At 42.2% G+C, this 25,660-nt stretch overlaps 1 protein-coding gene across 1 annotated transcript in view; it reads left to right on the top strand.

Annotated features, from left to right (window-relative positions):
* Nucleotides 1–25,660, top strand: part of snrka (SNF related kinase a) — a 47,071-nt gene that overhangs the window by 7,280 nt on the left and 14,131 nt on the right. Inside the window, exons 3-4 of the mRNA XM_080768861.1 lie at nt 15,533–15,674; nt 24,902–25,114. Of these exons, the coding sequence (XP_080624987.1) occupies nt 15,533–15,674; nt 24,902–25,114 (355 nt within the window). The remainder of the gene's footprint in view (nt 1–15,532; nt 15,675–24,901; nt 25,115–25,660) is intronic.

Raw genomic sequence — 25,660 nt, 5'->3', positions numbered from 1 at the left:
CCTTATACACATTCTTGGTGTATAAGACTGCATTAATAATAAATAGGTCAGTGTTCAATGTGAAATAATGATCCAAATTGGGTACAGAACCAATGAAAATGAATGAATTCTTGTTTGAGTTTGCATGTGAATTGACTTTGAAATGTAGAAGATGCAAAGGTGTGAATGTCACTGCACTGCCCCTTTTGATCTACAGTAGGATGCGTGCAGCACCAGCACTTCCTGTCTTGGTGGAACTTAACTAGTCTATGTAAGTTGCACGAATATGTATGATGAGCCCAATTAATACCAGAGCTGGTTTAGTGCCGCAGTTTATTTGCTCCCTTTAACCTAGGACCAGGTTTTTAGAGGTGTATAAATGTGTATTGTGCAAGTGGATGATTCTGTCGATGCAGTGACATTACATAAACAATTATAGCCTACTAACATTGATTGTTGTTTTGTAATTACTTCCGGAAGCAGCCTCACATTGAACTGTGACACTGGAGATAATGTGACTGAGGGTAGGCTGAGATCGGCAACAATAATAAAAAGTGCACCCAGTACTTGAAAGCAGACATCTGGGCACATTTCTCATTTTTACTAAAATGGTAAAATCCTCAGTGTTAATTTAACGCTGATGTCACGCCAAGTCACTGATCTGCAAGCCCACAATTGCAAATGGCAGATCTACAAGCATGCATATGCTTGCTCAAATGTTCAATCTTTAAAATTGAAAGGGGCACGGTGGCACAGTTGGTAGTGCTGTCGCCTCACAGCTAGAAGGTCCTGGGTTCGATTCCCGCTCGGGGCACTGTGGGTGCTGGCGGCGTGTTTCCTCCTCCGCGTCATCAGTGCCCATACCCGAAGGCGGGGTTGGCGAAAGGGCCTTTCTGTGTGGAGTTTGCATGTTCTCCCCGTGTCCCCTAGGGTAGGTACCCTCACAAAAACATGCAGTAATCCTGGTCTCTAAACTGCCTCCCCCTGGCCAGCCGGGGCGCCTCAGGATGGAGGGGAAAGGAACTGGTTGGAATAACGTGTTCCTTCCACGCGCTACGTCCAACCAGGGAAACTCCCCCCTGTCAGGTGTAAAGGAGCAACTTGGACACTCAGGCATGAAGGGAGCATGAGTTAAGTCCGTTGCTCTCCCCAGGTTGGCGGAGGGTGTGTAGAGCCCAGGATCACAGTAGATGATTGGCACAGGGGTGAAAAATGGGTTACAAAATCGTGGGATAAAAAATATATATAAAAAAAGAAAATCTTTAAAATTGAACCAGAGTATAGACCCATAAAGCCTGTCACAGTGCCAGTATGGTGATAAAGTGCGTCCGTCTGTGTCCTGTTGAACCCCAGTGAGTTGGCTCAGGGGAGTAGCTGGTTCGTAACTCAAATATATCTCAGGGGAGAGGGAAGACAGCAGTGGTGTGTTTCATGATGTGAGTGATGACTGGAATGTTTATGAAGTCTGTTTCCCCTGTTATTCACATGCTCACGCACACTCGGCCAGCCTGTTCCGATTCCACGAATGCGGGTTCTTACTAATGACTCTAGGAAATGTCAGGTGTCGTCTAGGTTCATGTAATTCTTTGAATTTATCATTGCAAAAATTTGCAGAGCAATTGTCCCTCCAGGCTATTGGATAAGCGTAAGCTATAGACTGGAACTGCAGTAGGCTTTGGGCCGATTCATACTCCTATTTTACCGCTGTTTCGGCGCTGTAGTGCCGAAATGATTTCGGCTCGTCAGAAATTTTCAGTAGCACCGAAGAGCCGACTTTAGGACGTTTGGGCTGTAATCACGATGAATGTCATCTGCTCCTCATCTCAGAGTTCTGAGAGCCTGTGGGACTATGGGACTATGGGTCCTCCCAAACTGTGTTCTTGTGATGCATCATATTATCGACTGATCATTGTACCCCCTTCATTTGTTAAAGCAGGTTAGGTTGTGTCTATTTTTGAACAGAGGATGTCTCCTTCTATTCCTTTTCGAGTTGACAGACATTTGTCGCCTCTTGAGTCCTTGACTCTAACCTTTCTCTGAAGCCTGGGGCACCGGAGACAGCAGCATGTTGGCTTGTAAGACAGGTTGTGTTGCTACCAATTGCTGCAGGCTGTCTGTCAGTCAACAGTGGTGTTGAAATAAACTAGACTTAGTACACTCTGCCAGAACTTGCACAGTCATATGGTTACAAGGGCCTATTACAAATAAAAATAATTGTAATTATCAAAATATATATATATATTTTTTGGTGTAACACTACCTGTGGAAAAAAGCACCTGCACCGCCACTGGTCGGTGGTGGTGCAGGTTATTTGGGAAAGGGGTCACACCATTGTGACAAATTCACTTTTTAGTCGCACTGGATAGAGTTTTGGACGCATGTGTGACACTGAAGTAAAGATCACGAGTAGGCTGTGCTGATGTAAAACAAACCCATAGAAATAGAATAATAACGAACAGACCATTCCATTCATACTGTAGCAACACTTCTGTGTCAAACGCAGAAGAGGAAGTAATCAATCAAAGGTGACTCCATGCTTTGGTGTGATGTGGAATCGGCATTTGGCATGCATGCATGAAGGTCCCTTTAACCATTGGAATAAGCATCAGCAAACTTAGTGGTGCTTATTATGATTTATTATGCAGAAACCACATTTTCAAATTATTTCACCAGCATGTTATTTGTATATGGCCTCACTATCGAAGTGTCTTAACCGATTGGCTGGCTTTGTCATTTAAAATCCAGCTGTTGTCTGCTTTTGATGGAATCCACCGTCAATTCATGTACTTTATCAATATGAAACTGTCTCGCTGAAAGTCAACTTTTAACACTGACCCGGTTGCTAGGCAACGCCTTCGTCAGTGTGTTGGGGCTTGTCACCCCAGACACCTGGTGTTGGGGGTGACAATGGCGTTGCCTTCCGATCCGATGTTTGGATCTGATTTGTGATTTTTCTTTTTACATCGCATCGCTCCCGATATATTAATGTTTCTGGAGAAAGATAAACATTGTGAGTGAGCTACTGCTAACACAAGCCGTTTCTAACAATGGTGGTCTGCGATCGGGGAACCCGGATGTAAAAACATGGTAATCTGCCCTATTCTGGCCCTATTCCTTTAACTGTGTTGGCGGGCTGAGGCTGGGACGAGGAGTATTATGGGATATCTTGTGTGGACTTTCTGTTCTGGTGTGCAGGGAAGCGGTCGCATTATTGAGAGGAAGAGAGATATTACTTTGTTGTTCACTACGGAGGTTGGATACAGAATTAGAACCCTGGCTGATCACGTTTGTCCTTTTTTAATTATTATTTTGTTTATTAAATCACCAGTTCTGCAACACGGACTCCTTTTCCATGACAGCATAGCAAGAAAGCATAAGGATTATTCCGGAGAGTAGAGACACGGTGGTTATAGTGTGTGATGTGTAACCACCACCATGCCATTTGCCAATGTCTGCTGTTGGTGTGAAATGTACCAATCTTGGCCTCTTGCGTAATTTCCTCTTTCTCTGATTGCCTCCACCTTCACCCCAGCAGCGCAGATTGAAACGTGAAGATTCTGCTATTAATGCATGCTGTGATTCTTGGTTGCACTCGCACAACTGTGGCTGCCTTCGCCAAAATATCACATCTGAACCAGGACTGCATGCGTCCGGTCCACACTGGACTGGACAGGCCACTGTTTTAGTCAGGAAGTAGTTTGCCTGGCTACAAGTCAAGCAGTAGGTAGGTCAGCCATTTCTCTGTGCTGGTTCCACAGGCTCAGCTTGCCAGTTAACTTTAAATCAGTTGAATAATGTTGATGTTTTCTTAACATGAGGCCTGATACATATTTTCAACTGATCTTTAAATTAAACAAATGCACCTTGGGGTCACGGTGCAAAACCTCTCACAACATCTCTCGATTGTGGCCTTGACCTTTCTACCTAAATCCCTTTGGGGAACCCTACTGGCTTCTACTGAGCAAGGGTCATGGAAATCTGCCTATCCATTCTTGATTTTGACCGTGACCTTAATTGTGACCTCAACCTTGGAACTTTGTGACCCCAAACTTAATCATCTCTTTAAGGTAGCCTTCTGATCATTCAAAGTTCCAGGAAAATCTGCCCATACATTCTCAAGCTTATCTTGCTAATAAACAGACGGGACCAATTCATTACATTACCCTGTCATGTATCGTTGCGTGGTAGAGCATTGCGTTTCTTTACGGGAATCCTATCCCTATGTTTTTGAGATTGACAACTTTTGTATATTGTGTTGGCCCTTGTGCATAGTAATGTAGTCCAGGGAGAAGAAAACAATGTGTTGGAATATTATGTACTATCTTTGTATCAAGATGGATTTACCAAATGTTGTTTCATAGATTTCCTTATGTATTCCTATCAAATTATTATGTTTGCTGTAATGTTACATTGTGAAGTTGCAGGACTGTTTTCCATTCATAATCCTGAATCGTGTTTCATTGTTTCATCATGTAAACAAGAAGCCTTGCGCTAACCTGATGATTCATAATTTGTGAATTGACCATGTTAGTTGCTCTTGAGATAAGACGGAGGCCTCCTTCCCTCCCCCTTTTCTCATATGATCACAGTCGTTAATAATATATTAACAATATACAATAATAGTAATTTCAGTGGGTTCATATAGGGGAAACACTGGTGTGAAAATGGAAGTCATCTCAATACGCCACATTTCTAATTGAATCTCCTCTCTTATTCCCACCCTATGCAACATATGGCCTCAGACAGACAAGGGAACACAGTGTGGTATGGCATGGTTTATGGAGATTTTGCCACAGAAAGAGGAATACCCAGCTGGCTGGATTACCAACCAATGTCACGCTGTGATTCAGTTCTAGAGGTATGGATACTAGCAGGAAGATGAAGAAACAGGTGGACGGGTGGGCATGCAGACAAGCAAGGAAGTAGGAAAGCGTCTGAGAGATGCATGGTCAACTGTAATATAAGTCCTTTGACTGGCCTCTGAGAAATGGTATGTTCGAGTGTGAAAAGTAGGTTTTGCCGACTGCTGATTAGCTGGCTCCTTGACCGGTTGCTTGGCTGACTGGCTTGTTGGCATGATGTCCTGATGGCTGATTGGTCGGGTGAGTCACAGTGACTGTGCAGATGGGGGCTTGTATCCCACTGCCCCCTAGATAAACCTCTGCTAATTAGCGTCTCTGGGGATTTGAAAGCAGCCTTTTTAAAGTGGTTGGTGGTTATGTAATGTTGGGAGTGCAGTTTATATGCATGCTATTTTGGTTGGCTGTGGGGGGATAGTTTGTAAACAGTGTGGTTTATGTAAGATTCAGAATGCTTTTGAAAAGACAGACTTCTCATGAAACTCGACACCGAGTAGTAGTATTAGCAGCATGTGGTACACTACAGTTCCCATGGTACTGCTACTTTTGCTGTGATGCAACATCAGTGCTTGCAGTTTTCACATTGCTACATTGCTGTCTCTTTTTAATATTGTTATGCTAATGCTAGTAGTGGAATGGAATCCATGAAACAGCTGGGTCTGAGAAGCACTCAATGACAGGTGCTGTCGAGTGTGGAGTCAGCCCCAGTCCACCCGCTATTGGTTACAAACTTACACAACAATAAGTATGAGCATGAAGAGGTGTCTTGATTCTATAATAATCAGATTGACAGAACATAAGGATGAATGACACCCTCACATCAATGTTTACACAGCCCATTACATGGGCTACCGAACGCTAACATGCCATTGACCTCCAAATAGCCGTAGTGTTTGGCTGCAGCCTCCATATTGAAAGAACCTTTAAAAACCTTTTTTAGTATACCTTTGCTACTTTGAAAACCTGTGGGCTAATACACATGATAATAAAGACAATAAGGCTTATAAGACATCATTCCACGCCGTTGTGAAAATGACGGTGTGAACTGTGAAGCATCAGGAAGAGCAGAAGGAGATGGAGTGATAGATATGAGGAGAGACAGAAGATGAGGAATGGTGAAGTGAGGTGCAATAACCTACTCCAAACCAAATAAACAAACCGTAGCAGTGGCTGAGGAGGAGGAGGAAGGCAGTAATGGAAGGGGAGATAAAGGGAGAGGAAGAGGTGGTCTGTGATTGTGTGTTAGTGGTGGTAGTTGCTATATATACCAGTCCGATACCATTTCTTTTATGTTTTACTCTTAAATTAAATGCTTAAATACTAGTAGTATTCATATGAAGAAGTTGTATTTGTTTGTTCTTTTGTAGCAGTTTGTTACTCTTGTATAACTTCATAGTAATTCAATCTCTGGTGGCCGGAGAGGAGAATAAACATGGTTTTTATGAATGGTGACGCGCTGGGAACTGGGAAGCAAACTGGAGCCCAAACTTTGAGGTCGATAAGAGCCGGCTAGACTAGCTTATCAACAAACAAAATGTATTAATGATTGTGACCTTTTTGTCCGATAATCGGTCCTGGAAAATACAGTAAAAGATGAGAGGTTTTCTGATCTCTTGTTTTTCGATATCCACACCATAATCTTATTCAGGTATCCCGAAGAGCACAGACTAAGCTTCTGACAGCATTTTGGGCTGTCATTGTGAGAATTGGCTCCAGCTGTCTAGACTTGATTCCTGTATAGACATAAACTTACTGGCACTGTAATGTACAGCAGCTGCTGCTGTTAATAAACTATAAAAAACCCATAAATTGTGGAGAAACATTTGTAATTTTATTGCCTCAATCAGGCTAATGATAACATACTATTACCATCAATGTATATACATATATACACACACAAATTATTATCCTATTAATCAGACCCATCCCGAGTTCCAACAACTCTGCTGGCAGTGGCAGTGCACCATGCTTGTTAAATTGTGATACCAAAGTGGTATCGGCATTGTGTGACACATGAGTTGGACGTTTTTCAACTGGAGCTGCAATGTTGCCTGGAGTAACAAAGTATCCCAGAGTGACAAAGCCACAGGTTGGAACTTGTAATTGACTTTTCATTCATTCTTATTGCCATAAAAGCTTCTGTAGTGTTGGGTGTGAAAGCAAAACACATAGCTTAAAATACCTCCACACAACTGACTCTGTTGCAGGCTGCTTACAGTACGTGACAGTGACACATGCTGCTACTTTTCCAAACACCATTTTTATGGATTGTGAGTAAATACTTATAAAAATAAAAATAAATGTTATACGCATCTCATTGTGGCAGGTTGTGTGCTTTACAGAAGATTGGCTATTTTCACTCTTTTTGAAGTTGTTTTTAAACTTACTTATTTTGTATGTTTGGGCCCTGGGGAGAGACCATATTTGGGGTCTTGAGCTGAAAGGTTAGGCTTAACCACTGCTCTATATCTCTCCAAGCGTTGAGTGGAGGACAAAAACCGGAATGTATGAAAGAGGAGGGTAAAGACAGCTCCTCCCTTCAACTTCCCGTTTCCTCTAAGCCAAGGTCATTGTTTGCTCCTTTGTCTGTCGGCCTGAGGCAGTTGTTTTGGCAGTTTACTGTGCACTCTGTAAGACCATCAGCATAATGTCTCAAATTTAAATGTCAAATATAATGGCGGTCTGGCTGCCTTCACTTTTCCTGTCTCTGAGGGAAATGGGGGGGGGGGGGGGGACAATTACAAACATGAAGGTGTGTGACTGTGTGTGTGCGTGTGCAAGTTTGCCAGAGGGTCCTGGCAGAAGCACATTTAATTCACTAATTTGAGACGGGCAGGCAGCAGGTGTTGCTATGGCAATGGATGCTGCCAGTGTGAGTGAGCCAGCTGTGAGGTGCTGCTGGTAGCATGACTGTCTGTGTGTGTCTCTCAGTCTCTCTCTTACTTTCTCTCTCTCTCTCTCTCCCACAACTGTTCCTCTTAACCTCTGTATCATAGCATTGCTTGTTATTCTGTACACAGACGTAGAATTGATAAATGTATGGACATACCTGTAAACACAGAACACGGAAGTTCCTGACCCACAGGAAAGCGCCCAGGGGGCTGGCCCGGTTCCGGTCGAGAAATGACAGTTACCGTGTGGGGGGTCCCTGGAACATCCAGACCCCTCGAAATGTGGCGCCGCCCCGTGTCCGAAACGGTCGAGAAATAACAGAGTTTCCAACCAAGCTATTTTCGTGCTTGGACAGACAAACAGACAGACCCAGGGACACACATAGCTGTGTGATGGAGTGGTTGCACCACTCAAAAAGCTCACAACTCAAACTCATCAGACTGATCACAGCCAACGTGTTGTGAGGTTTTAGTTCCAGCATATATCCAGTTTAGTTAGTTAAACACTACCACAGGTCCCGGGGCACACTGCCACAGCTCTTTGAGGACTGGATGGAGTTGGTTGGGTTTTTTATGTGTTTGTTTTTTTGCCACTGTAGAGCAGCACAGGCTAGCTTAAACATGTGTATAACACAAGATGAAAGTGTGTTTGAAAGTGTAGCACAGCCTTAGTTCACAGGGAATCGATCTTTGCAAGAGGCAGAAAAGAGATCACAGATGTTCCCGGCATGAAAGTATTGATCATGCCTTTGTGAGATATTTTTGAATCATTTAGAAAATAGGCTATTGACTGATGCATGATGTATCAGTAGCTACCTGCAAGGGTACTACTAACACACAATATCCAGCAAGAAGTAGCCTTGCGGGTACTTAATCTCTTCATATACAGTACTAGTAGTTAGTCTTAGTCATTTATTTCACAAAAAGTGATTACATACATGCTTTAGAGCTAATTTCATGTACATAATGATGGATTATCTTCACTATGTGCTTGGTTTCTTCCGCAATTAGCCTTGCTTTCATTGGGTAACTGATACATTTGATAATTACTATTAGCTGAGAAATAGTCTTGGCGGGGTCTTCTTATCACCTCACTACTTGGCGTATGCACTGCAGCCTGTTGTATTGTTTGCATTGATTGTACTACGAAATATGAATTTTCTGCCTATTTTACTGGCCCCCCTCACACACATTCTCTTTCACTTGTTGTCCTGCTATTAATCTTAATGACAAATGACCATTGCATTCTGATTCTACCAATCATATTAGAATCTGGTCCTTTGTTTTCCTTATAGAAAGGTCAAAGACCCACCTACAGTATGATGGTAATATATGCGACATTGGCGAGATATGTTGAAGTTAATTCAGTCACTCTAGCTCACATCCATATTAAGCATCTCTAGTGTCTAGAGATTGTGCACATTTACATTACTTTCTCTCTCTCTTTCTCCCCCTCTCTCGCTCTCTCTCTCTCTCTCTCTGTGTCCGTCTGTCTGTCTTTCTTGGACTGACTCGATCTCTTGGTGGTTCCCTCTTTCTCTGTGATCAATGACGTGAGACTGCCTCCTGCCTGCCCCACTGTGTGCCAGGGCTCTCTCAACATCTGTTACCCTTCATGTCACTCCAAGTGTGAGGGAGAAAACCCGCCCAGGGCACCAATTAGCACTATTTGGAGTCGCACAAGAAAAATCTTTCTCCACCAATCCTCCAATCATAATGGAAATAAAAAAGCTGGACATTTGTTTTCCTCTCTGCTTTTTGAAGCCATCCGAGATTCCATCAGTAATTCTGGCATCCGTGTACTGTATGACTGTTGCTTAATTTATTTTATACTAAATAAAAATGGGACATTGTGGGGTCTCTGCTCTACATGTAAAGCATATACAACTTGTTGTGATTTTACACTTTAATAAAAACATAGTTTGCGCACCAGTGTCGCCCACAGAAAAGTTGCAGTTTGAGCTTGTATATCAGATATTTTCAGTAAGCATAAATCAGGTGTGTATTCTCGTTGAGTCGTATGTGAACTATGTGCCACGCCTGTCTGTTTAGTGTTTACCTCTGCCCTCCCGTGGGAACGGCGGTTAGCGTAGGTCAGTAGGATTCAGCAGCACTACAGTGCAGATCCGCCCGTATCGCCTGCATTCTTTCTTTGTGAGGTATCGCACACACATTGTTTTCCAGCTTACCTTAGCATTCTTTACATTGGAGCGTTTGCCTTTTCTCACAGGAGCTTCTGAGGTTACACAGTTTGACCCACTGTATGACACACAAATGCTGTTAAAACAGGATGAAAGAGGGCTGGACGATATTGGTTTGTGATATATGTTTTGTAATGTGTATATATATATTGCAACATAAAAAAGCAGTAGTGAATATATCATTTCACCAGATATATGCAGATCTGTGGGGCCGCCCTAGTGTATCGGTTGGAGCATACGCCTTTCATGCGGAAGTTTGTAGGTTCGCACCCTGCCTGCGGTGGACGTCGGCAAGGGAATGTGGTCGCAGTGGCTTCCTAACGCCACATCACATGGGTTCAGATCTGAGGAGGAGGCATGTCTGAAGCCTATCCTGGACAGAAGTCTCCAAACGCAAAAACAAACAATCAGATATATACAGATCTGCATATGTTTAAACAATAGCTCCCTTTGGAGGAAAAAAAGGGGAAAAACAGGAGATGCAGTCAACATATTCATATATTTTTTAATGTGGTCCCCTTTGAAAAATGTTGTACACTCCTCCTGTAGAGTATTATTACCATGTGAAGTTTGTGAACCAAGTTACCAACAAAGTGTTTCAGCTCTTCTAAATGGAGTGTTTTTTGGTGCGTTTGGGACTGAATGCTAATATGGTTGTCTTTAGTATGGAATTCAAATGTTAAGCCAGGCTGTCCTGTCTATCCCGTTTGTTTGGTGAAGGTTACTGCTAAAGATTCAAACGCCTAACTGTCACATGTTCTGACAGCCCAGCCGCCGTGCGTGCGTGCATGCGTGCGTGCGTGTCTGTGTCTTACACGCATGTTACTGCAGGGAATAGCAGAGTCATCAGCACATTGAGAAACATCTCATCTCTACAGCTTTGAAAGCATCTTGATGCTGTCTGAGTTTAGCTTTCTTGTTTTTGTTTGCAAACAAAAGTACGCTCAGGATATACTGTACATGTAGCACTATAGTCAAGAGCATACAGGGACAATGTGTGATTCAAGCAATCTCCAATATATAAAACGTTTGTGGTGTTAACCCGACAGCGATCATTTGAAACTCTTGTCTGCATGACACACTTACAGTATGTGAATGTGTGCTGCTCATTTCGTTGAATACCATCGGAATTGTGATCGTTTTGACACATGACTTCGGGTAGGACAGCCGTTTTCTATAAAGAGTAGTAGAATAATAGTAGGTCTGAAGGGGCTGCCTGGGACATTTCTGCAGCTGTCAATCGCAGAGCCCCTTGTGTCGCCTGTGCGTCTGCCTGTGACAAGGCCTGTTGTCACTGAGTGTGTTCCCATGTGTTTAACCACAGTGTTGATTTCATCGAAAATTTCACTATGACGACAAATGTTTGACCTTTTTTAACTGACAAACTAAATAAAAACAAAATGAAAATGAAATTAGCCATGATGACTACCGGTAATAATATAGACTAAATATACTGACAATTTGGGTGGGACCATAATAATTAAGAGAGAGAGGACGAGAGTAAGGTGCACAGGGGAGAGACATATAAGGAGAAATGTTTGATTAAGAGAATGTGCACGTTGTTTGTTAAAAGTCTTTACCAGATTTGTGTGTGCTAACTGTCAATCAATATAAGTAAATTAATGTGATAAGCCTTCCACAGTAGTAGCTTTTTCATATATCTTTGTTTGTTGCATATTTTCCTATATAATGCCTAATTTGCATATTTAAGATTTGTAATACAATAACTCATTGTCTTTGTGTAAGTAATCAACTGGGGAAGTTTCATGTCGATAACAATTTCATTATACCGTAGGTATGGTTTTGCACACTCAATTCATAATTAACGTTCCAATTTTGGAGCTCTGGCTCATGGACTAAGAACCAAAAAGAACTGAACCGGTTCCCAACCAGTGGAAAAAGGGCCAGTGAGAAGTGACGCGCTGTGAGTGTGAGCTCGTAGTATATCTGCTATTCTTTAATATCCAGCACAAAAATATCAGGGTGCAAGAAACACCTAGTGGTTCCCAATTTCTTTAGGTTAAGAAGACTCAAAAGAGATCTGTCCGGGACCCAAACTAGTAAAAATAGCACATCTACAGGCTCACACTGTGCTGTGAGCTTGTAGATCTGCACTACTTTTTTCCACTACTTCTTAAACATTTATTTTTAATTTATTTATGGAAATGATTTGATTTATTTATTTTATTTACGAAATACTTTAATTTCAATAATTGATGGAAATATTTTTTACTTTTTGAAATCTTTTGAAATGTATACCTGTATATATTTTTAAATGTAGGAAACTGAAAAAAGGAGATGTTTACCAAAGATGGGTTCCGACTCCCGACCCACTGTTTGAGAAACGGTGACCTAGAAGACTGCATATGGCTACACTGCAGCTAGCTGAAGGACAATGTACCGCATCATCACCAGAAGCTAATAAGAGTGTCTCATGACAATGCGACTGATGCAGGATATGTGCGTGTGTGTCCTGGGCTGTCCCTGTACCTGAAACTGGGTCAGCTATTTCTTGAAAATATCTTCTTTTGATGATGATGGTGGTGGTGGTTGGAACATGTGTGTTATGTTCCTTTGGTTGGCATAAGGACAACCATGGTGTGTGTCATAGCACAAACACAAAACACATGCATGGCGCATGCACACACTGGTGATTGGGTAGGTCTCAAACCTTTTCGTGCCAAGGAGGACCCCCAAAATGTGTGTCTATTTGACTGTGGATCCTCATCTGAAAGTGTGTTGTGCCAAGTTTAAAAAATAATAATATAATAATGTATTCAAAATAGCAGATGTACTGTAATCCTGTATATCTTCTATTTTTGAGAACCACTGTTATAAACCACTCTTCTAAGAGTTTTATGAAGGAAAAAAAAAGAAATCTAAAATGACAGCCGCTTTCCCGGTGTGTGTGTGTGTGTGTGTGTGTGTGTGTGTGTGTAAGCTGGGCTCTCACACTGATCAGTCACAAGAAGCAGCTCACTATGAACACAAATCCTCGAATAAGTAACTCTCTATGGTAGAGTCGGAATAAATCAATACCTGGTGGAATACATGCTGCGCATACTTCATGTGAATTCAGCTGAAATCTGTTCAGCAATATCTGAATGGTGAATGTGGTCTTGTTGAAAACTCAAAACACCATGGGTTTGGCTGATATAACAAGGTTATACTCCCATATCCAAATTCCAAAAATCATTCAGCCGAAGGAGTGAAACGTGCACGCGTGCACACACCCACAAAAGCACACACCTCAGCCCCCTGCCTCTGTGAGAGCTGAGGCATCGTTTGATCCATGTTTGTCGACACATTTGAGGACTAATTGCGAAGCTGATGTCTTGCTGAGAGCTAACCTTTCACTACTCACAGGCCTGTTACTTTATCAGCAGGAGAGGAGATGGGATCACAAAATTGGATGAAAACTATTTGTTAGAATAATGGCTATGGCCATATGTGGTCTGAACAACGAGGTACAACCGGAATACATGATCTACGTATCATCATTTCTGAATTCAACATACACATTGATGGTTGTTGCCTACTTGCTTATCTTTAGTAGCTAAATGTTGCCGATGTATTTCCATTTCTCTATCTGGACAATACAGGAATAATGCTTTAACCTGCTACTTAACCTACATTTGAGTATTTGTTTTTTTAAACTCATCGCAGGGGCGACAAAGTATACTGTATAAATCAGGCATAATCCTGCGAGAGCACATGATCTAATGGTTCCTATATGAAAATGCTTCTGAGGCACTTTTCCTTCATACCATTGGGTGTAGCCTAGCATGTTGGGACTGGGGAGAGGAGAGGCACTTAAGGAGCTGGAACAGGGCTCGGAATGGCACTGTGTGTGTCCTACTGTGGACTTGTGGAGGCCCGACAACACTGCTGGGCCTTACAGTACGTTTTAACAGCGGGCGACAGCCAGACGAATTTTCCGTAAGTGCATTATTTGTCTATGTGATCCGGCAACTACCGGCAGGCAGGAACGTTGCCCAAAAAGATAATTCATCTTTTTGGGTGATACTGGGCGATTAGGCGATTTTTATTCGGCCGATGCTCAATCACTGTTAAAACGTACTGTTGGTGTAAGTCCAGGTGTCCCTCTGTCTCATGGGATTTATTTTTCTGGGTGTTTGGAAAATTGTGTGGAACAAACAAAGTTAATTGCTCAATAATAGAATGCAGACAGACAAAGCTGCTGATCAGAAAGTTTCAGGAATGGCACAAAGGCTTAGTCTTATGGACATTGGATAGATTCCGCGGGGGAACACTTAAATTATAGTTTTACATGAAGAGGTAATGTAAGCTAAATTAAGTGGAACTAGTAGCAAAAGAAAGAAAGCTACAATATGTTGTGGTTTCAGTTGATGTTATCGATTAGCGGCTGCAGACCTACTTTGGTCTTAACCCTGGGCAGAGTTGCTGCAGTGGAAAAAGTCCTTATCAGGCTATTCTGGAGAAGAGTGCTCATTAGAGTTTTTCCTATTTGGCATGTTTTTCCGTGCTCCATCACAGCTCCACTCTGCCAGCTCCCATTAAGCATCTCAAGCCATCATCTTAATTAGAAAGTTACATAAAATCTTCATCCTGGTAATTAATTAAGAGCTGCCAATCTTTTTTTCCTCCAGTCTGAAAGAGTATGTATTCCGTTTCAGCTTTCAGTTTAAGCTGTAGACTGATGATAAATGGTAAATGATTATTCAAATGAATATCCCAAGGAGCAGAGTGCACCCAAGCGAGTTAGTTTTTATATGAGGAGCGGCTGACTCAATGTTTGGATTTTATATGTACACAGTGTTTGTGTGCGCTCTGCTACGATGAGCTAGATATCATTTGTTTACTTTTCCAACCCAACTCCATGCTGGAGGGAGGCTTTGTCTCACCTGACATCCGTTGGTTCTCTCTCCGTCTGTCACCGTATGCGTTGGATTGTGTACCATCTGCATGGCTCACTGCTTCTGCAATCTGCACGCTGACACTTTAGCTTCACAATGTACTAGTGTACACACATACGCAGATGCATGCACGTGAATAAACACACATAAATCACAGATGTGTCTGCCTATTTTTTTAAACGATCCAGGTCTAACACACACACACACACACACACACACACACACACCTATTCCTGCATATTGGCTGGATTCCTCCTGTGACAAGACAGATATGACAGCCAGGACAGGCTTGTTAATGTGCCCAGTGGTGACTGAGTTGTTCTCTCTCTGAAAGCACTTCTCACACACAGACACAGCCCCTTGGGTCACTGTCACTCACTGTGTATGTGTATGTGTGTCTCTTTGTGTCTCTTGTCAGCTCTGTATATTTCTTTTTTTTCTATACTTGCAATCTATATAATGAATGATATAATTATCAAATCAAACTTCATCTATGAAGCACATTTAAAAACGACTGTCATCGACCAAAGTGCTGTACAAGTCAAAAAACATATAGCATCAACGGTACAATCAAATAAGATCAATACAACGTGCTGGATCTCGGAGCTCTGGCATGATGCCTCCTGGGCATGTGTACTAGTGGAGATACTGAATTATAACCATGCTTAATGTCTTTCCTTTTCTGTCTCTTTTTTTTGTCTCAGATATCTGGAGTCTGGGGGTGATACTGTTCATGTTGGTATGTGGCCAGCCACCCTTCCAGGAGGCCAATGACAGCGAGACCCTGACTATGATTATGGATTGTAAATACACCGTACCTGACCATGTCTCCAATGCCTGCAAAGAGTAAGTTTCTCTAGTCTCTTCCGCTCTCCATTGCACACACCCTGACACACATTCTACATTTACATTCTACACAAAGGAAGGGAGTTTAAAGTGTCTATGCTATAGCCTAGCTAAAGGCTACCAGAGAGTACTGGGGTGACGCAGTCTATTATGCTGCCCCCCCCCCCCCCCCCTGTCAGGTGTAAAAGGAGAAACTTGGACACTTGGCATGAAGGAAGCATGAGTTCAAGTCCGTTGCTCTCCCCATGTCCCCCATATACGTAGAGCCCAGGATCACATTAGATAATTGACACGGGTGAAAAAAATCTATTTTTTTAATAGAAAACAAAACAACAAAAGATCCCATTTTCATCAGAATAAAGACATTTTCTTGGTATTCAAAATTCAAGATTTTCAAAGTTATCCAATAAGATTTGAACAGGTTTCATTTTCAGCTGAGCATCTGACAGAAGCAGAGCTACAATTACCGTACTTGAGAGAGCCCATTCTCGCTGACCATGGATGTATTTCTGGACACAAATAGACTTTTAACTCCTCTCATTCAGAGGAGAGATACATTGAAGCGTTGGGCATTGAATGTGATGGGATTCATTTCAAAACAGAAAGATATTTGAGCATCACTGGTTTGTCTTATATTTTTTGCCATTTCACTCCTGAATGCACTGGAAATATATATTCCAAATACCAATATCCCTGTTCATGATTCTCACACCTGCTTCCCCTGGTGTCTTGCAATTCGCTCAGTATTTGTTATCAGAGAGAGACTGTTCACCGTCCTAGGTTTAATCAACAAGCTCTACATACAGCGTAACTCAGTGCTTTATTTAGCCTACGTATCTGTGATAGGAATGAGAGACATGCAAGGTGTTATGAGAGTACTGATAGGATAAATGAAAGATGCCTATGGCTATGGGGGTGTCACATGTGCAAGTGATTCATTCACTTCACAGTTGGTGTGAAGTGGTGTGTTGTACAAACCTCGAGCCACACGCACAATCCCGCTCCCTCACGTCCAGCTACGCCAGCCTCCTTGTGATCCACAAGAAGATCAGGCTCAAAACCTGGGGCGACAGGGCCTTCTCTGTGGCCACCCCTACCCTCTGGAATGCCCTCCCCAAAAACATCTGAGATGCCCCCTCACTCCCCAACTTCAAAACCGCACTGAAAACCCACCTGTTCAGAATAGCATTCCCTAGCTGATGTGTTTTTAACTTGTTATTCTTATTATTACTTGTTTTTTCTAATAAAGTTGTCCTTTTCTTATGTTTCCCCCCCAGCCCCCACACATGTCTTTGAGTATTAAGATAAGCGCTATATACTAGGACGGATTCTGACTCCTGTACTCCAAGGCTTTGTTAGTACAAACTAATATCACATAATACAAACTAATATCACATAATACAAACTAATATCACATAATACAAACTAATATCACATAATACAAACTAATATCACATAATACAAACTGATGCCACACAATGCATCCACCATACAGCTCCCTCCGGGTCTTGAATGGAGGGTATTTCAAGCTCAGTGTCTGCGGCTCCTGTGTAATTCTCCAGTGGTCGTTGATGAAGTGAAACCGTAGAGCAGAACACAATACCAGAGTTTAGGTAATCCAAAGGAGCTCTTAATCCCTTCTTCAGTTGGCTGACAGGAGGAGGACAAACAAGTGGTTGTTGTTTTTCCCCTACTGGTTTAGTAGGCGTGCTAACACTTGTTGAGATGGTCTTTATGATGTAATAAAACCAGAAAGCTGGAATGGAAAGCTTCAAGGATTGGTTATAAAATTACAAAATAATTGAAGATGTTTAGATGCGGGGCTCTAATGATGGACCCTTATCCAGTAAAGGTTGAGAATCACTGCTCTAACACCACACAAAATGACCATTTTGCACGCAAAGGGTTTTGATTGGATTGCCATCATACTTACTGAACTAACTAAGTAACTAATGTCCACTAATGGTCGGCAACCCAAGATGTTGAAAGAGCCATTTTCGACCAAAAATAAATTTACTCATTATAATGTGGCTTGCCAAGCTTTATTATCTCCCGGGTTGCAACGAAACTAGCAGCAGTGGTGGAGTTTGAAGATCCACTTTTTAAAAGATTGTTTGCTCTCTTCTACTTTCTTCAGCAGTTCTGCAACAGCACTCTCTCATTCCCAGCTGGGTGGTCAGCTGCAAATTTAGTATGCTTTCCCTGGAAATGTCTTTCAACGTTACTTTTTTTGTTGTTTGATAGGCTTCTCACTGCAGATTAAACATACAGGCAGTCAATCTGCATTGGCTGTGAAGGCAAAAGCCTCTGTCCACGAACTGTTAAATCCTCTGTTTTCGTCGGCTATCTTTCTTTTTCACCCTGTAGAAGCCGTAGTAGCGTAGCAGGCAGCAGCCTCTCACACACCCACCGGTTTGTTTATAATAGACACCTGGCTGGCGCGGCGCTGAGTGTGTCGCATACTATGACGCAAATTAGTTGACATATGTGTTGAAAATTAATATTTATTCTACCCATTTTTACAAAATTGGAAAACGTAAGAATGTTTGTCACGTTTGGCCTCCTACAGAAACCAAAAATAAAAATAAACATTATACATTTTCATTGATTGTTTTGTTTTGTAGAGCCTTATGTTGCAGACCCCTGCACTAATCCAATATGCCATGAAAAAAATCTTTGTGTTCCAATGTGACACGTGAGTGAGTGTATTTTAGAATTTCCCTTTTTGAAAAACTTAATTCAAAATTATTTTAGTCAGTGCTCTATATTGCCATCCGTCATCGGCTCGGGCTCTAGACCAGGGTTATAGGGCTGCTCTCTTCTTCTAAATTCTGCTTGGCACATCCCTCATCCCCCCCCTGTACCATCTTGATTGATTGATTCTATGGACAGATGGGACAGATAGCGAGGACAGATCAACAGTGTGGCCACTACTAGAACACATGTTGTCTCCTCTGTGCCTCACTTCTGGCTAATTGGAGCTGGAACAGTTGAGGGCTGTCTGCGTGCACGCGTGTGTGTGTGTGTGTGTGTGTGTGTGTTGGCAAAGCCTGGTTTGTGTGATATTGAGCGACTGGAAAAATACATGACTGGTAAAGATGAGAGAGGGAAGGAATGAGAACAGGAGAGTACAATAAGAGAAATGCATGAAGCTTTGTTTTCTCTCTGCTTCTGTTGTCCTTCCTTCATGTCTGTCTAATATTCTCTCATTTGCCCGTTTTAATTTTTTTACATTCTCTTCTGGGACAAAAACAATTGTCTGCGTTATGAGAGATGTATTTCAAGTTCTCACAAAATGTAATTGTATTATTTATTCCTTCCTAGATCACAAATACCTTTTCCTTTTTTTCTTTCCCTCAAATTTATAATGGCTCACAAATATTGCGAAGCCTTGAAACTGCATTACCTCATCATTGCACCTTTATTGCATACATTGAATGTCAAAGTTCTTGTTCTTGTTTTTATAGAAATGCAGTCCATTGAAGACCTCTGAACTTAATGTATCTACCTGTACATCTCTTTAGACATTAGAACTTTTATTAAACGTGAGTTAACCTCAGTTAACCCACGTTTAAGTTCTGTTGAAGTGTATCTTTAAGAGAAACTGGTTCTTCCATTATAAACCACCTTTGCCCTGACGTGTGTGTGTGTGTGTGTGTGTGTGTGTGTGTGTGTGTGTGTGTGTGAGCTTGCCTCAATTGACACAGAAGCAGGTTTGACATTTAAAGATAATATCTGAGACTTAATTATGAAGATGGGTTGTATGTATGGTGGCTCTGCTGGTCCCCTGTTTACTTATAAGCAGATACTGTAGCTGGGCGAAGTAGACTGTTCATGAACTGTGCATGAACTTTCTCTGTGTTATAACCTGCCCTTTGACAGAGTGGGAAACGGAGATGCCAACGTGTCATAGCGTGACTAACTGCCCCTGCGCTGCCCCTAGCCATGGTTCATGACTCTCGTATTCATACGAGAGTCAAGGCGCAACTGACGCTGCCCCGTGAGCTTACTTCCCCTGTCTTAGCTGTGCCTGCGGGCTCCACTCTGTTTTACTGTCTTGGTCTGTGGTCTATCGTCTATCCCATCCAGTGTCAACCGTCCAATGGCGGTTGACAGAACCCATTGGAAGAACATGCAGGACAGGGACCTACTAGAGCATTCACAGAATAGTTGAATATTCGACCATCAAAACCAGTATTCGAACCCGTACATCAAAGTCGATAATTTGCTGATATTTGTAATATATATTTTTACTTTTTTAGCAGTGGCTTTTCTACAGCAGACATGCAGCTGTGAGCTCTGACATTGCTGCGGTCTTGCCTTAAGAATGACTGTTGACTGGTTCAACTTCAAACCGTTGTTGTAAGAAGCAGCAGGGCTTTTAGACTCTTAGTCTTGTTTTTTATTATTAGCCTTGATTTGATATTAATTGCGGTTATTTCATTTGGTGTTTAGTCTCAATGTATTGAAGCCAGTGTGGGTTTAATCCTCGGTAGCATAAAAAAGAACCTTGTAAAGAACCACCCAAACATGTTTTTCACTGAACTATTATACATTCTGGGTGACATTGTTATTGTGGTCATATTGTTTTAAGTCGATATCCCTTTATTTTGTGATTTGAGCCAAATACTTTTAGTTTGCATGACTTAGCTACCCGCGCGACACAGAGAAGAAGTATTACACAATCAGACAGAGAAGGTGCGGGTTTTGCTGCTGGCTGCAAAGCAAACAGCACATTTTATTGTTTGTCTTTTGAGATGGTCATTATAGTTTTAGCACCCCCCCCCCCCGAAGAGGCATAAGGTTGGTACACATGGACTGTGTTTGCTACATGCAATACAACACGTTTTTGGAGCTAAATGACTATTGATGAAGTGCATTGTTGATTTGTTTACACTTACAGCCTGTTCAGTTTTGGTAGCCTATATGGAAGGAAAGAAACGGCACATAAGGATAATAATGCATAAAGTGTTGAAAATGAAAGGTTAGAATTGTACAGGCAAAGGAAGGTATTTGTTAACACTGCATTTCATACATTTTAAATAAAAAGGGTATTTATTTCATGTAATTATATTTACAAGGTTAAAAGAAGGTATTTCATTACTTTATGGAGTTAAAAACAGCTGCTAAAAGGGAAAAACGAGTTCATTATAATATGTGCATGGTGATTTTAAAGTCATCAATTAATTGTAAGGTGATTACAGTAATTCAGGAATACAGTAATACTTTTGGAGCTTTCGTGAGCTGCTAATATTGGTACTGTTATGTGAAATTAACATAGTATTTTTTGTTTTGTTTTTACTGTCTTCAGTTCTTACGTTGGTTTATGGATCTCAATAAATTCACTACCATCAGTACAAGTCTTGACCTTCTTTCGGCGGAGACCGCTACAAACCTCCTTTCAGTTCTCCCTTTGGGTCTGTAGTCCCTCTCTAGATAAGAAATCCCCACAGTCCTGTCTGCCAAGTCAGTGGATTAACACAATCTCCTCATTAAAATATTGTGTGTGTCTCTCTCTCTGTGTCCGTCCAACTATATTTTTAGAGCCTGGCCAATGCCAGATCTATGGGTCAGATGTTGATCCCAATTTTGGAGCGTCCTAGACCACAGATATTCTTTACAGTATTTATTTTTATATTTTCATTTCAAAAATAGACAATTGATAAATAGCTGGTCTTTTTTCACCTATAAAGACATGCCAAAATAGGGACGGCAGGTGAAAACTGGAAAGTATATATATATATATATACAGACACACACACACACACACACACACACACACACACACACACACACACACACACACACGCATATGCACACACGCATAATTGCTGACACAAAAGTCAAATAATGGCAGATATATCAGCCAGACTGATGGGTCTCTATCTACTATTATATTGTGTGTGTGTGTGTGTGTGTGTTTCATTCTGTTCTCTATGCCCCATTGATTTGACTCACCAGAACGCATTTACATCCCTCAATTAATTAATTATTCACCAGCTCATTTTTACATTTTACCACCCCCTCCTACTCTGCCTCGTCCCTCTGCATCCTCTCTGTTTATTTTTGTCGTCCATGAATTCATATTTCTGGGGATTAGACTTGGAGGATTTGTTTGTTCTTTTCCTGTCGTTGCCTCTGCTGTTCTCAGAGCGTGACGTGAGTGTGTGGCTCAGAACGCCAATCACATGATCATCATCCAGTCGCACGGGAACGCTGTGCGGTCTGCTTCCAGACCCCGTTTCCTGCAATTACTTTGTGTATGACGGCCTGGAATGCCCACACACAAATGCATGCATAAGCAGACGGCGGCATACACACGCACAGATGTGGCCGAGCCTGGGTCTGATTTGTTTGTGGGCTTGTGTGTCTTCATTCACGGTTCCTGTCATGTTGTTATCCAGGGTGTATATTAGTCGTGATCTGACAGTTTTCAGACCAGCCATGTCTTGTTGAAGCCAGTTATTTGTATGCCTCGTCCATGGCGACAGCCGTTGTGTTATAAGGGTGTCTGTACATCCGTACGTCCCATTCTCGTGAACGTGAGATTAGTGGCATACATATGGCATAAACATCCACCTGGACTCAAGGATGAACTGATTTTCCTTTGGTGGCAACTGTGAACTCACACAACACCAATGACTTTATGCATGCGCAATACCCTCTATAGTTACATTTTGGATACATACATAAAAGTATTTAGTTATGGTATGTCAAACAAAAAAAAGCAGAAACCTATTAAAACTTGTGTTTTTTTAAATGAATGCCCTACTTTGCCGTTCAACTTAAAGTTGTGACAATATGAGATGCGACACATTGTGAACTTGTTGATCGGCTAGTTTAACTATTGTAGAAAGATTGGTAATGTCTGGGTTTTATGAATATTTACTAATAAAGTAAGAGCTTGTGACTAAATAATAGATCCATTGGAACACGTGGTCTTTTTTCCATTTCCTGAAAGAAAATGTAATGTTGTTTTGGACATACTGTACAAGATGATAGACTGCACACAACAATATGAGTCCGTACAGACACGGATGTCAACTGCAACTGGTTAGCGGAGGCATACAACCACAATGCAGTGTTTTAAAAAGAATTGTGTGCTGCAGACATTTCACTGTTGGAACATGAACGGATGTCTGCAGATCTCTTTAGGGGGGATCCGAGTTCCTGTCTCTGGTTCATTTTCACATGTACACCCTGCTATCCTGAGACACGTACAATTCTCTCGCGCACACACACTCTTCCTCCTCATGTGAAGTACCAGCTGTTGCATTGTGAAAGTGTGTTTCTCCCTGTTGTCAGATGTAATGCCTGCTGACTACGGTTTATACAGTGTGGAGCAGTCCTCCACTCTGAATGGTTGACCCATTTTGGTCCATTTGGGTCCATTTTCACCCCATTTTCCTCTTGTCTCTCCGCGGTACAGAGATGGAGAACCATGTTGACTTGAGAAACAGTTATTATTTGTATGGAGTACCATGATGTGTTGTACTGTATACCAAATACCACACAGTCAAATTCTCAGAATAAATCGACACTGAGAATGTTAGTGTATGCTAATGGTGTAGGTAGGTGCAGCACACAATACAACTCATCACATTACACTGTGAGACACATGTCTGTTAGTTAGACCGTCACGTTTAAACTTGCTCAAATTCGACTGGTCTATTCATGCCTGCTTGTACACGTCTGGTGCTGGTATGTGCCAGCATCTGCACGTGCATGCAAGTGTGTAAATGCCCTGGCATGCACGCACATGTGAAAAACGACATGGAAGTGCTCTGTTATCTGGCAATGTGTGTGGGCAGATAGATTGTACGTAACGTTAGCCCTACTGTTGCTACAGCTGCACTGCTGGTGGTAGTGGTCCATAGGGACTGTAGCTAACTCTGACTAATCCCCAACATGATTGACAGAGAGCCCTGGCCTTGCTCTGCCTTGTCTGTAGCCACAGGGGCTCGCGGTTGTGAAGTCTGTCCCACTCTGGCCCGGGGGGGGGGGGTTCAGTTGAACCGAGATGAGGGAAAGTGCATTGGCTCGGTTACTGTGAGAGCACAGCCCCTCCAAAGTCGTGTGTGTGTGTGTGTGTGTGTGTGTGTGTGTGTGTGTGTGTGTGTGTGTGTGTGTGTGTGTGTGTGTGTGTGTGTGCGCGCTGAGTACGAGTTCTTAAGATGATTCTCAAATTGAGTAAATTCATTCTAGCCGTAGCATCCAGAGAGGCTCATTAAAACACACCGGGACACTGTACAACCCAGTGTGAATCCAGGGTCATAGTCATAAATGCTGTAATACAGGATAGCTTCTAGTCTTATGAGAAGTCACTGACTAGCCCATCTGTCGCATAGAAAATGTGACTAATCTTCACAGTTGGGATTTTGTCTACTGCCTGTGTTTTTCTTTTTTTAATCTGGCAGATAAGGCACATATTTTTGCAGACAACCCTTGATGCTTTTTATAGTATTAATTTTTTAGCCCTCTTAACAGATTTCACTTCCCACCAAATCCTATTAAATTGCAATCTCCGTTTGAAGTGGTCTCATTTGCATGAGGAACTCGGGCTGTTAGCCAGTAGTGGCCAGCCACAGTTCCACAACAATAGGACTGTCAAAGAAGTACGCCTATGCCTTGTGCTGGTTTCCTACCACTCGTACGTATCCTAGCACTCATCTCATCTAGCACCAAGTGGTATACAGAGCAACTGTGCTTTAGGAATATGTTCCCATTGAGGCGTACCCAAAGAAAACTTTGAAACTAAATTAAGAAAGTAGCAAAGCCATAACAGAGAGTAAAACTAAAAATTATTCCGAAGTAGCACTGGTCCACCTAATTACTGAGGAAACACTGAGGCTGTGTGACAGGGCTACAGGATATGATGTAGGAGGAAAATAAATAAAACATCACACACTTTGAGTTGTACAAAATGGAAATGAGGAGGAATAGCACTGCGATGTGTCATTAACATTGGTCTTAAAATATTGCTGTTTATCATCATCAAGTCCTTGAATATGTTGGAGCAAGTCCTGGTCTAGAACAAATGTTGACTGATATGACTGGACATTTTACATGTAGGGAAAATATGACTTAATTTTGTTTCTCTCTCTCTCCCCCTTCCTCTCTCATTACTCCATCCTTTCCTATCCCCTCTCCTGCCATCTCCCCTCCATCGTTCTCACTTGTCTATCCTCTCAATCGTTCTGCACTCCCCCACTCTCTCACACAAACAGCCTCATAGACCGCATGCTCCAGAGGGACCCCAAGCGACGAGCGTCTCTGGAGGAGATCGAGAGCCATGCGTGGCTCCAGGGGGTGGACCCCTCTCCCGCCACCAAGTACAACACGCCACTCGTCTCCCACAAGAACCTGTCGGACGAGGAGCACAACAGCATTATCCAGCGCATGGTGCTGGGCGACATCGCCGACCGAGAGGCCATCGTGGAGTAAGTTAACTGCTGATGCTGCATTCATGCACGCAGGCATGCATGCATTTAAGCACACACGCACATGTAAAATACCATAGGGTGTGGTTTTCTGCGGTGGTCACAGTGACGCGCATATGAGCTATGCACAGGTATGTGTGCATGTTAACAGCAAGCCTTTCCCTGACACGCATGGCTGTGATGTTTATTTCAACCTCAATGTTGTGCCTGTAGCACACAGATGCTGATCAAGATGTTTCAGTCAAGTATCCACTAAATTCATACATGCGCTCGCATGCAACGCTTGAATGATGCTGGATGGTGATCAAAGAGGATATAGTGGACTGGAGTGTGTATGTGTTGATTTAACTAAACCATTTACATGATATATCTTTGAAACAAGATGTTTGTCCACAGTGTCCACAGTGTACATGCAGATCTGTACAATTACAGTGATAGCAATCTCCCTCATGCTCTGCCTTTTGAAATGCAGCCAAACTGGTTCTCTCTCTCTCTCTCTCTCTCTCTCTCTCTCTCTCTCTCTCTCTCTGCTGACCTGTTAAAAAG

Source organism: Protomyctophum bolini, assembly GCF_963924005.1.
Source record: "Protomyctophum bolini genome assembly, chromosome: 7".
NCBI lineage: Eukaryota > Metazoa > Chordata > Actinopteri > Myctophiformes > Myctophidae > Protomyctophum > Protomyctophum bolini.
Note: the sequence above shows the minus strand (reverse complement) of the source record. Positions and strands in the feature narration are given on the sequence as shown.